Source organism: Oncorhynchus clarkii, chromosome 27 (assembly GCF_045791955.1).
Source record: "Oncorhynchus clarkii lewisi isolate Uvic-CL-2024 chromosome 27, UVic_Ocla_1.0, whole genome shotgun sequence".
Classification (NCBI taxonomy): Eukaryota; Metazoa; Chordata; class Actinopteri; order Salmoniformes; family Salmonidae; genus Oncorhynchus; species Oncorhynchus clarkii.
Window position 1 is genome coordinate 16,193,071 of NC_092173.1, and position 12,256 is coordinate 16,205,326.

At 41.2% G+C, this 12,256-nt stretch overlaps 1 protein-coding gene and 1 non-coding gene across 3 annotated transcripts; one reads left to right on the forward strand and one right to left on the reverse strand.

Moving 5' to 3' along the window:
* Window positions 1-2,018: 2,018 nt before the first annotated feature.
* Window positions 2,019-6,117, reverse strand: LOC139386048 (integrin-linked kinase-associated serine/threonine phosphatase). 2 transcript variants are annotated; one of them, XM_071131461.1, is made up of 10 exons: window positions 6,007-6,117; window positions 5,409-5,537; window positions 5,135-5,252; window positions 4,782-4,888; window positions 4,240-4,333; window positions 3,576-3,663; window positions 3,200-3,333; window positions 2,912-3,031; window positions 2,597-2,678; window positions 2,019-2,500 (listed from the first exon to the last, which is right to left on the reverse strand). In XM_071131461.1, exons 1-10 carry the CDS (start codon window positions 6,047-6,049, stop codon window positions 2,360-2,362), a joined length of 1,056 nt encoding a protein of 351 aa, XP_070987562.1. In that variant the 5' UTR covers window positions 6,050-6,117; the 3' UTR covers window positions 2,019-2,359. The 2 variants fall into 2 exon arrangements, with proteins under 2 accessions (XP_070987562.1, XP_070987563.1); XM_071131462.1 differs by having other exon boundaries at window positions 2,246-2,500; window positions 4,240-4,330; window positions 6,007-6,110.
* Window positions 6,118-6,334: 217 nt separating this feature from the next.
* On the forward strand, window positions 6,335-6,406 carry trnag-ucc (transfer RNA glycine (anticodon UCC)). The gene has a single exon. It is a non-coding gene; the product is annotated as a tRNA-Gly (tRNA).
* The last annotated feature ends 5,850 nt before the right edge of the window (window positions 6,407-12,256 follow it).

The following is a 12,256-nucleotide window of genomic DNA, read 5'->3' on the forward strand; positions in this document are numbered from 1 at the left end:
AACAGAAAGGGAAGGGACAGACATACAGCACCAGTAAGAGGTTTGGACACACGTACTCATTCTTTGGACACTGTGCTTACAAATATCCAAACGAGCTTTAACGCCATGCAACACTCCTTCCATGGCCTCCAACTGCTTTTAAATGCTAGTAAAACTAAGTGCATGCTCTTCAACTGATTGCTGCCTGCACCCTCCCGCCCGACTAGCATCACTACTCTGGACAGTTCTGACCTAGAATATGTGGAAAACTACAAATACCTAGGTGTCTGGTTAGACCGTAAACTCTCCTTCCAGACTCACATTAAGCATCTCCAATCCAAAATGAAATCTAGACTCGGTTTCCAACAAAGCCTCCTTCACTCATGCTGCCAAACATACCCTCGTAAAACGGACTATCCTACCGATCCTTGACTTCGGCGATGTCATTTACAAAATAGCCTCCAACAAGAATTGCAAAAACCCCTGAAGCTGGAGTCTTATATCTCCCTCTCTAACTTCAAGCATCAGCTGTCAGAGCAGTTTACCGATCACTGTACCTGTACACAGCCCATATGTAAATAGCGCACCCAACCACCTCATCCCCATATTATTACTTACCCTCTTTCTCTTTTGCACCCCAGTATCTCTACTTGCATATCGTCTGCACATCTATCACTCCAGTGTTAATGCTAAATTGTAATTATTTCACCACTATGGCTTTTCTATTGTGTTATTGACTGTACGTGTGTTTATGTGTAACTCTCTGTTGTTGTTTTTGTCACACTGCTTTGCTTTATCTTGGCCAGGTCGCAGTTGTAAATGAGAACTTGTTCTCAACTGGCTTACCTGGTTAAATAAAGGTGAAATAAATTAAATAAAAATTCAATAGTTTTTCTTTACTTTTTATATTTTCTATATTTTCTGTAGAATAATAGTGAATACATCAAAACTATACAATAACACATATAGAGTCATGTAGTAACCAAAGGTGTTAAGCAAATCCAAATCTATTTTATATTTGAGATTCTTCAAAGTAGCCACCCTTTGCCTTTATGACAGCTTTGAACACTCTTGGCAGCTCAACCAGCTTCATGAGGTAGTCACCTGGAATGCATTTCAATTAACAGGTATGCCTTGTTAAAAGTTAATTTGTGGAATTTCTTTCTTTCTTAATGTGTTTGGGCCAATCAGTTGTGTTGTGACAAGGTAGGGTTGGTATACAGAAGATAGCCCTATTTGGTAAAAGACCAAGTCCATATTATGGCAAGATTTGACCAAGGAGAGTGATGAGTGCTGCATCAGATGATCTGTGATCTGGCCTCCACAATCACCTGACCTCAACCCAATTGAGATGGTTTGGGATGAGTTGGACCGCAGAGTGAAGGAAAAGCAACAAGTGCTCAGCATATGTGGGAACTCCTTCGGGACTGTTGGAAAAGTATTCATGAAGCTGGTTGAGAGAATGCCAAGAGTGTGTAAAGCTGTCATAAAGGCTGTCATGGGGTTGCAGGCAGCATAGTGGTTAGTGTGTTGGGCCAGTAACCGGAAGGTTGCTATATCGAATCCCTGAGGTGACAAGGTAGAAATCTGTTGTTCTGTCCCTGAACAAGGCAGTTAACCCACTGTTGCTAGGCCGTCATTGTAAATAAGAAGTTGTTCTTAACTGACTTGCCTAGTTAAATAAAGGTTCAGTTGAAAAAAGGCAGGTACTTTGAAGAATCTCAGACATGTTTAACACTTTTTTGGTTACTACGTCATTCCATGTGTTATTTCATAGTTTTGATGTCTTCCCTATTATTCTACAATGTAGAACATAGTAAAAATAAAGAAAAACCCTTGAATGAGTAGGTGTGTCCAAATTTTTGACTGGTACTGTACATCTGTATTATCCAGGGGGAAGTCGGCTTGGAGGAAGACATGAGTCCGTTAAATCTAGACCAGAAATGATGTTCTGAAAAAGTTTCTTAAAAGTACACCAAAGAAAATGTAACATTGAGGGCAATAAAACAACATGTGCACAAATGAGATAAGACAAGGTATTGATCAGAAACCATAAAGACCATTTAAATCATCAGTAGTCATCAGGATAAGCAGTACAGGGCAGTACAGGGAATTAAGCCTAATTTACACCCTACGCAAGTACACAACACAAGCCATTAGAAATTTACGTTCTTGCATTGTGTGCATGCGTAGGGTATACAGTTCACATTGAGTTAGAGATTAGAACACCTCCTTTATAATGAACGGTTGACCAACATGTTTCTGATGTTCGTCTGTTGGTGGCAGCGGTGGGATCTGTTCATGTGTTTTTAGGTCTGGAGCCACAGTGGACATAGTACTCAGAGGCACTGAGGCACGCAATGAGACACATCAATGTTGTTCAGAAGCTAACAGACACCAGTATGACGGTAACATTGTCGGCACATCCTCTTCTCACTGCCTCGTTGGCCAGTCTCTGACATGCTGCTTCATAGTGGCCTTCTTCCTCAGTCTGTCCCTCCTTCCTCTCAACACTCCCATTCTGAAAATACCCGCAAAACAGTGTCACACACCGCAGTAAACACACATCATGAGACCTCTTTTATCCATAAACACACATTGTGAGCATGATGTATACCTGCAAGACGTTGAGAATGTATTTAACAGCACCCTCTGCAGAAAACACTTTAAACAGACCATCACAGCCCAGGATAATGAACCTGAGAGAGAAAAAGAGAGAGAGTTCACCCATCAGTCCGCCAACAAATTAAATTAGCTTTTCCAAGCCCACATCATGTCAGTTCAGTGACTACTTCAAGGAAGGGAGTAAAAGAAAATGCATTTACAAAGTATTGGAACGGGGCTTGGCTGGGAGTACCTGGCATAGTGTTACCTGTCATTGGTTAAAACCGTACATGTTACTGATCATTGGTTGAAAGAGTCAGTGTCTTACCTGTCATTGGGTGTAAGCTGACAGCGTCTGAGGTCAGGTGTGGATATGACTCCAATGCGTTTGTACTGTCCATCTCCTATAGACCTGGACACTTCCAGCACCCCAAGGACTCTCCCATCCCTGCAGCAACATACACAGCAGCAGCCATGGATAAAGAGTTGATTAAATAGTTATTCCTCCTCACAGAGCAGGTCAAGGACATCACTAGTACTTATCAAATATTATTTTTGTTGTTGATGGTTTTTTCCAGGCACAGATTTACAGAAAAAAGATATGAAAGCCCAGTACCTCACGGTGCCCCCCGCCCGCTGGATCCTCATGCGCTCCTCGTAGATGGTGGGGTTGTGTTCCTTACTGAGCGCCAGAGTGACACACTTACTATCTCCGCCCTGCATTTCCTGTTCCATCCGACAGAGAACCGCCTACAGAAAGACAGAGACACAATGTTACAGGTGAGGAAATGTACTACAACGCAACAGAATAAAAAAATCTGCTTCCTATGGCAATATCATCATTGATGATGGCTAAATAAACAGGTTAAAACTAAGGTTATGTATAAAATTGCACCCTATTCCCTAGTGCATTACTTTAGCCAAGGGTCAATAGGGCACTGGTCAAAAGTGGTGCACTATATACGGAATGTGTGAGCAGAGGAGCACCTTACCCTGCTGTCTCCCAGGTTGGCTACATACACCATGTCATCCACCACTAACATACAGGTGGCTGTAGAGCCATCCTTCCAGGCAGGCTTCCTGTGGGACCAGACCAAACACACTGTACACATCACTTCATACATTCATTCATGTAGGACAGATTAGCTCATCAATTTAGAAGGCTTATTTTGATCAGGGCCCATTTGGGATACACAGCTATGTAGGGAATAGGTTGTAATTTGGGACTCAACCATAGTAATGCGCAGACATTCAAAGCACTTACTAGACATCCGTGTTGCCTCCCACAATGTTTCATTGTTCCGGCTTAACACGTCTGTACGTAATAGAATGTCAGTCTGGTAAAGAGGAACTACGTCACTACCTACATCACTGCCTTATCCGCTTGAATAAAATACCAAATAGTAGCTTGCAAGATGGAGATCACAGAGATTTTTAATGAGTGCATTTTGCAAGTGGCTTGTTTACATCAACTACCAACTCACTGAAACCACAAATTTTAGTTTTGAATAATGACGTTCTGGCATGTTTGCCTTGTGATTTGTTGGGAGAGTTGTCTGTCTTCCCTTATCGTAGTTACCAAGAGAGTGCGTCATATCTACCAGAACCTAGTCACTGCTGTTGCCTAGGGTCGGGTTTACAAGACTAAGCACTTACTGGCTGGAGGCTTTTTTCAGGAAGTCTTCATCTGTTTGTCGGAAGGTGTCTAGTAGGCACTTCTTCACGAGTTTGTCCAGGTTCTCAGTTTCTACTGTGGGAGGAGACACACAATATGCATTAGATATTGATGAATATTCTAGAATATTGTGAAGAGATAATACCACTAGAAATGAAAGCCATGTTTATTGAGGATGAATAGGCATGTGATCTGAGTAATTTTTTAAATTATTTAACCAGGCAATTCTGTTAAGAACACATTCTTATGTACCATGAAAGTCTATCCCGGACAAACCCAGATAATGCCGAGCCAATTGCGCACCGCCCTATGGGACTCCTAAACACGGCTGGTTGTGATACAGCCTGGAATCGAACCAGGGTCTGTAGTGACGCCTCTAACACTGAGATGCAGTGCTGCGCCACTCAGGAGCCAAATCTCAAGAATTAACTGATGTATATTGAATATGTGAAGAGATAAAATAACAAATAAATCCAGCCCAGTATTTTGACAGTGAAGAGGAGATCTGAGTCTTTCCATTCACCTTTAGGGAACTTCAGGGCCAGAGTGTGGTGAAGATGTTCTGCAGCGAAGCGAGAGGCTCTAGCTCCTCCATGGCCGTCGAACACAGCGAAGTAGGCCAGACGAGACCTTCAACACAGACAGTAGTGTACGTCACTTCACTGGAGCACACCACCACACCTTCCAGGTCCTAACAGACTGACACTCCCCTATGTTAGAGAGAAGGGGGCTCAGGATGTCTCCCAAAACACATTCTTACCTATATAGTGTACTACTTTTGGAGGGTCTGTTCAAAAGTAGGAAACTACATATGACTGGCAATAGGGTGCACTTTGGGACTCATCCTGACACTGCCCTGCGTCAGAGGGGACTTACACTGTAGTTGGAAGGGTGGACAGGCAGGTTTTCATGTCAGATAGGAGAATGTGAGCGTCCTGCATCTCCTCTCTCTCTCCCCTCCGAGCGGCTACATACCCCTTCAGTATAGGCACACCTGGGGGACACAGAGAGTGATCACTTTCACTCAGAGAATGATCATCTGGGGACACAGAGTGATCTCTCATAGCTAGTAGTAACTTTACACCCAGACATAGACAGACAAACATAAAATAAGTGACATACTGCACATTCATGTGGAAATGTCGAAAACCTTTACAAACTTTCTTTTCTTCTAGTTTTTGTTCTTCCACCACCTCATCATCATCAGGTGCGTCTCTTTTCCTCTTGGACCCCCTGTCCTCCAGGGGTGATGGACATGTCTTCTGTACCGAGGCTTCACCTGATGCAGGACAAACCGGGACAGACAATGAAGGGAAAAGCTATTCAGTCATCCACTGCTAACTGTCAACTACCCTGCTTAGCAGTTCCAGTTTAGCAGTTCCAGCTTAGCAGTTCCAGCTTAGCTAACAAGTAACGTTTGATAGCTAGTCGGGAAACCCACTGCACTGGGCCTATCCAATTAATGACTAGCTATTCTTATAAAAAAGAAACTGTTAGATGATATTTGTTCAAGTAACGTTAGCTCGATAGCTAGATTTGGTTGCTCTCTGTGCTACATAGCAGTTGACTTGCTAACCCAAACAAGGCTCGCTAACGTCACATAATTGGCTAATGTAATGTTAGCAAACACGTTATAGCAGAGGCTGGGTTAGCATTAGCAAGCTAACGTTATTTGATTACAAAACCTTGAAACATGTTAAATGTGTAATTCGTGAAACATGTTTAAAGTGAGATATCAAGTTATCTACCTGCGGTTTGGGTTGGTTCTGGAAGATCGTCAAATAAATCCATATTGAAGAAGGCGCTTTCGCTGGTTTGCTGCTTCTGGCTTCATTCAGGGGCGCTCGCAAATAGTAGCTAATGAAAATGTAGCAAATGAACAACATTAGCACATCTGTATTATTTCATCGTGACGTATTCTCAAAAAGTTTGCCTATTTTCTATGAACATTTAGCTAATTAGCTAGTCCGATATGTATATGGTCTAATAAAAAATATATCAATGAAACTTTTTGAATTACGGAAAACATCAGCTATTACTTCAAATATTAATATGTTTCACACATATTCTATGTCAGCGTTGGTGGTATAGTGGTGAGCATAGCTGCCTTCCAAGCAGTTGACCCGGGTTCGATTCCCGGCCAACGCAAGTTGTTTTGTAATATTGTCTGATCTCGCATGTTATGTGAAAACATTTGGCTATAAGCTATTTACAAACCATTTTCTACATATTTTTTTCCCAAACAATAACCGACACAAAAGTGCCAACAATGCAACATTGAATGAAGATGTTCAAAAAGGGTTGTGATATAGCCTTCAACCACCTGGCGACGCCCGACGATTTTGGTCTCTAGTCGAACTCGGAAGCTATGTCAAGCTTTGCTTTAATAGCATCACGGCAGCAAGGTTAAGACATCCGGTTTTCGTATTATGCCTTCAAAATAAATGTCCGCGGTGAAGACGCTATGTGTATGATACAAAATCAATATTTTTTGCAGATTTGCATAGAGCATGGTGCATAGTGTTAAAATTATGTCCAAAAAATGTATAACAACATGGGGCGAAATTTTTTACCAAAGAGAATTACTACATTATATACGACAAATAATATTATAAAGTGGAGTACATTGAGAAATGGTTGGAGATTAAGTAAATGAATGTAAAGAACATACAGTAGTAATAGCCTACCGGTAAAAAAAATATATAGGCCTAAAATGACCATTTTAAAAAATGTAACATTATTTTGATTGTATGATTGTTGTTAATTTATTGCTGCTATTGTTCAAGGTTGCAATTTAGAAATGTAATTTTTAAGAAAAGTCTTAGTTTATGTTTGTTGTGTTGCACAAACAAATTGCACATCACAGAAAAAACTACAGATTGTGTGTCCATTAAACCATAGTCCAGTTTACTCACTAGTGACCATCCCTATTATACAAAAAAAAAGTGAATTTGAACAAAAAGCTAGGTCTTAGGAGGTGTTGCTGCACTTTTACTGTCGTCAGATAGGTTTGAATGGAGTAACTGGACTCTATGGCACAAATATAGCACTGTACAAGGAAAATGATTGATTGTGTGCCCATAAAACCAGGGTCCAGTCTACTCACTGTCCCTAGAATACAAATCAGGTGCTCACAAGCATTGGGATAATATAGGTCGTTTACAGGTATGCCAGTCAGTTAACACCCCATCCACTGATCACATTGTTGTCCCCCACGATGAAATCGGGGAGGGGACTGTGGTCTGTCTCCGTCCGTTCATTAGTCACATGAAATATTTTGGACAGCACTGTTCAATCTTCGCTAATGAAAACCAAGAGGGTTCTAGCTTCCTCCTTCATGACTGGGAAAGGCCTCAATTCTAGGCTGTAGAAAATCCTACATCCATCTCATTAGATTAGAACAGGATGGATCAACAATGATTCATATTACTTGCATCCTAAAAAAAGACTAGTTTTGCTGCAAAACACACATTATCTGTCTACCCATATGATGTAGATCATTGTTAGGTTATTTGATGTATAAGCTTCAGTAACAAAATAACACCATGGTTGTAACAAGACTTTAAACAGGTACTTTTTGTGTACAATATGTTTATCTTGAGTCCACACTGGTAAGTTAACTTATGTAAATTAGACAGTCACAGAGGATTTTCTGCTGAAACTTTCTATTCAGCTTCAGGCAACTTTAATGTAAGGCATGATCACACCTGTAGTGACTACTTCTATCTGTCACACCCATTGTTGCTTATCCATAGTTCACTCGATATATCAACGTAATTAAACCCAACACAATGTTGGCTTTAAACAGAATGCTTCCCACCACTTGATCACATAACTAGACGTGATCTGTACGTGATCCCAAAGCTGCCACCAATGTAGCGGAAGAAAGTGAAAGCTGCAACAGGGACTCTAACCAGGGCGTATACTTGGCAAAGTGAGCTCTAACTGATGTTGCCATGAAAGCCTAGTAGACCTCTGGGCAGAGGCAGTAGGCCTAAAATCCTGGCATATGCCTTGTTACAATAGCCTAAGTATATAACATGATTAACACAACCATAATAATCATCATGAGACAGCCTTGGAAGTGTAAGCCAACAAAATTCATTATTTTACATTAACCTGTTTAACTGCATTGATATGGCTTAATTGATCATAGTCCAGACTTGTTGTAGTTGCAAATACCATGCAGTTGCACCAGGGGAATTTAAACCAAACATTTTTTTTTAGGTCTTCTGTTTCCCAACATTTATTGCTGAATTAATTTCCCATCATGAAAATGCATCCCCATTCCCCAATCAAATATGTTTATCAATACCACAAAAAAATGAAAACAAGCATAGAAAACAGCAATGGCATTAATACTTTTTGAGCTACTATTATATTATAAATAGTTCGGTGACAACCTGGTTGATTAACAATATTGGTTTGTTAAAATGTTTGTTTTGTTATATAAATAATTGTGAGACACAAAAAAGGCAGTGTAGAACACCATTGCCCAAAATACATTGCTCCAATAACTTTCAAAATATTGTTCTGAAGTTTGCCCCCCAAAAAACGTATTGTCCTATGAATGAAGTCCACAAATCTTTTTATGTTTTCCTATTAATTTAGTTGCACAAAAATGTGTGTATTTTCACACAAATTAAGCCACACAAAAACACATGAAATGTGCTGAAATACTTTTTTTTCTACATATTTGCAGGAATTGAGTGTGAGATTATGTTGGACATATATATAGCATTCTGTTGGTGGCAAGAATGTTGTATAATAATTTAAATAGAAAAACTGGAAGTGTTGAATCAAGTGTTGTTTTTCCTATCAGTTCATACAGTGCCTTAAGAAAGTATTCAGGCCCCTTGACTTTTTCTACATTTTGTTAGCCTTATTCTAAAAATTATTAAATCGTTTTTTCCCCCTCATCAATCTACACACAATACCCCATAATGATAAAGCAAAAACAGGTTTTTAGAAAGGTTTGGCACACATGTATTTGGGGAGTTTCTCCCATTCTTCTCTGCCATTCCTCTCAAGCTCTGTCAGGTTGGATGGGGAGCGTCACTGCACAGCTATTTTCAGGTCTCTCCAGAGATGTTCGATCGGGTTCAAGTTCAGGCTCTGGCTGGGCCACTCAAGGGCATTGAGAGACTTGTCCCGAAGCCATTCCTGCGTTGTCTTGGCTGTGTGCTTAGGGTCCTGTTGGAAGGGGAACCTTCACCCCAGTCTGAGGTCCTGAGTACTCTGGAGCAGGTTTTCTTTAAAGAGCCCTCTGTACTTTGCTTTGTTCATCGTTACCTCAATCCTGACTAGTCTCCCAGTCCCTGCAGCTGAAAAACTTCTCCACAGCATGATGCTGCCACCACAATGCTTCACCGTAAGGATGGTGCCATGTTTCTTCCAGACATGACTCTTGGCTTTCAGGCCAAAGAGCTCATTCTTGGCTACATCAGACCAGAAAATCTTGTTTCTCATATGGTCTGAGAGTCTTTAGGTGCCACGCTGTGACGAGATAGCCTAGGCCTACGCTACTGCTGAAATGTGCTGAATTAATTAAGGAACATGATAACGCTCTGAATTTATGAATGGCCTGTTTTGCAATTCACAACAATGTCATTGGCGATCAAAGTTAGGACTACTCTATTATTACTTATTATCAGTGTCACTTTCCGTGAAATCTTGACATGATGGTGCAGCCTCAATGTGGCCCAGCAACAATCTTATTTTGGGAGAACCCTGACATATTTCCAGGGACTCTCTGGATAAATAGGAATTATTCCTGGTATTGAAAACTTGGTACATTTTTGGGTAAATTTTCCAAATTGTACCATATAGTGTCCAGGCACCCCATTTTAAGCTGTTTGGCCACAGTAAAAGGCCAGCAACACACCGTACTATTCAGAGCCCCATGAAATGACACCGTATTTTTTTCCCCCTCACCTTTATTTAACCAAGTAGGCCACTTGAGAACAAGTTCTCATTTACAACCGCGACCTGGCTAAGATTAAGCAGTGTGACACAAAGAACACAGAGTTACACATGGGATAAATAAACATACAGTCAATAACACAATAGAAAAATCTATATACAGTGTGTGCAAATCTAGTAAGATTAGGGAGGTAAGGCAATAAATAGGGCATAGTCACAAAATAATTACAATTTAGCAATTAAACACTGGATTGATAGATGTGCAGAAGAAGAATGTGCAAGTAGAGATACTGATGTGCAAAGGAGGAAAAAAAATAACAATATGGGCATGAGGGAATGGGGTGGGCTATTTACAGATGGGCTATGTACAGGTGCAATGATCGGTAAGCTACACTGACAGCTGATGCTTAAAGTTAGTGAGGGATATATAAGACTCCAGCTTCAGTGATTTTTGCAATTCGTTCCAGTCATTGGCAGCAGAGAACTGGAAGGAAAGGTGGCCAAAACGAGGAGTTGGCTTTGGGGGTGACCAGTGAAATATACCTGCTGGAGCGCGTGCTACGGATGGGTGCTGCTATGGTGACCAGTGAGCTGAGATAAGGCGGGGCTTTACCTAGCGAATACTTATAGATGACCTGGAGCCAGTGGGTTTGACGACAAATATGAAGCGAGGGCCAGCCAACGAGAGCATACAGGTCGCAGTGGTGGGTAGTATATGGGGCTTTGGTGACAAATGGATGACACTGTGATAAGACTACATCCAATTTGCTGAGTAGAGTGTTGGAGGCTGTTTTGTAAATGACATCGCCAAAGTCAAGGATCGGTAGGATAGTCAGTTTTACGAGGATATGTTTGGAAGCATGAGTGAAGGATGCTTTGCTGCGAAATAGCAAGCCGATACTAGATTTCATTTTGGATTGGAGATGCTTATTGTGAGTCTGGAAGGAGAGTTTACAGTCTAACCAGACACCTACAGTGCCTTGCGAAAGTATTCGGCCCCCTTGAACTTTGCGACCTTTTGCCACATTTCAGGCTTCAAACATAAAGATATAAAACTGTATTTTTTTGTGAAGAATCAACAACAAGTGGGACACAATCATGAAGTGGAACAACATTTATTGGATATTTCAAACCTTTTTAACAAATCAAAAACTGAAAAATTGGGCGTGCAAAATTATTCAGCCCCTTTACTTTCAGTGCAGCAAACTCTCTCCAGAAGTTCAGTGAGGATCTCTGAATGATCCAATGTTGACCTAAATTACTAATGATGATAAATACAATCCACCTGTGTGTAATCAAGTCTCCGTATAAATGCACCTGCACTGTGATAGTCTCAGAGGTCCGTCAAAAGCGCAGAGAGCATCATGAAGAACAAGGAACACACCAGGCAGGTCCGAGATACTGTTGTGAAGAAGTTTAAAGCCGGATTTGGATACAAAAAGATTTCCCAAGCTTTAAACATCCCAAGGAGCACTGTGCAAGCGATAATATTGAAATGGAAGGAGTATCAGACCACTGCAAATCTACCAAGACCTGGCCGTCCCTCTAAACTTTCAGCTCATACAAGGAGAAAACTGATCAGAGATGCAGCCAAGAGGCCCATGATCACTCTGGGTGAACTGCAGAGATCTACAGCTGAGGTGGGAGACTCTGTCCATAGGACAACAATCAGTCGTATATTGCACAAATCTGGCCTTTATGGAAGAGTGGCAAGAAGAAAGCCATTTCTTAAAGATATCCATAAAAAGTGTTGTTTAAAGTTTGCCACATGCCACCTGGGAGACACACCAAACATGTGGAAGAAGGTGCTCTGGTCAGATGAAACCAAAATGAAACTTTTTGTCAACAATGCAAAACGTTATGTTTGGTGTAAAAGCAACACAGCTGAACACACCATCCCCACTGTCAAACATGGTGGTGGCAGCATCCTGGTTTGGGCCTGCTTTTCTTCAGCAGGGACAGGGAAGATGGTTAAAATTGATGGGAAGATGGATGGAGCCAAATACAGGACCATTCTGGAAGAAGACCTGATGGAGTCTGCAAAAGACCTGAGACTGGGACAGAGATTTGTCTTCC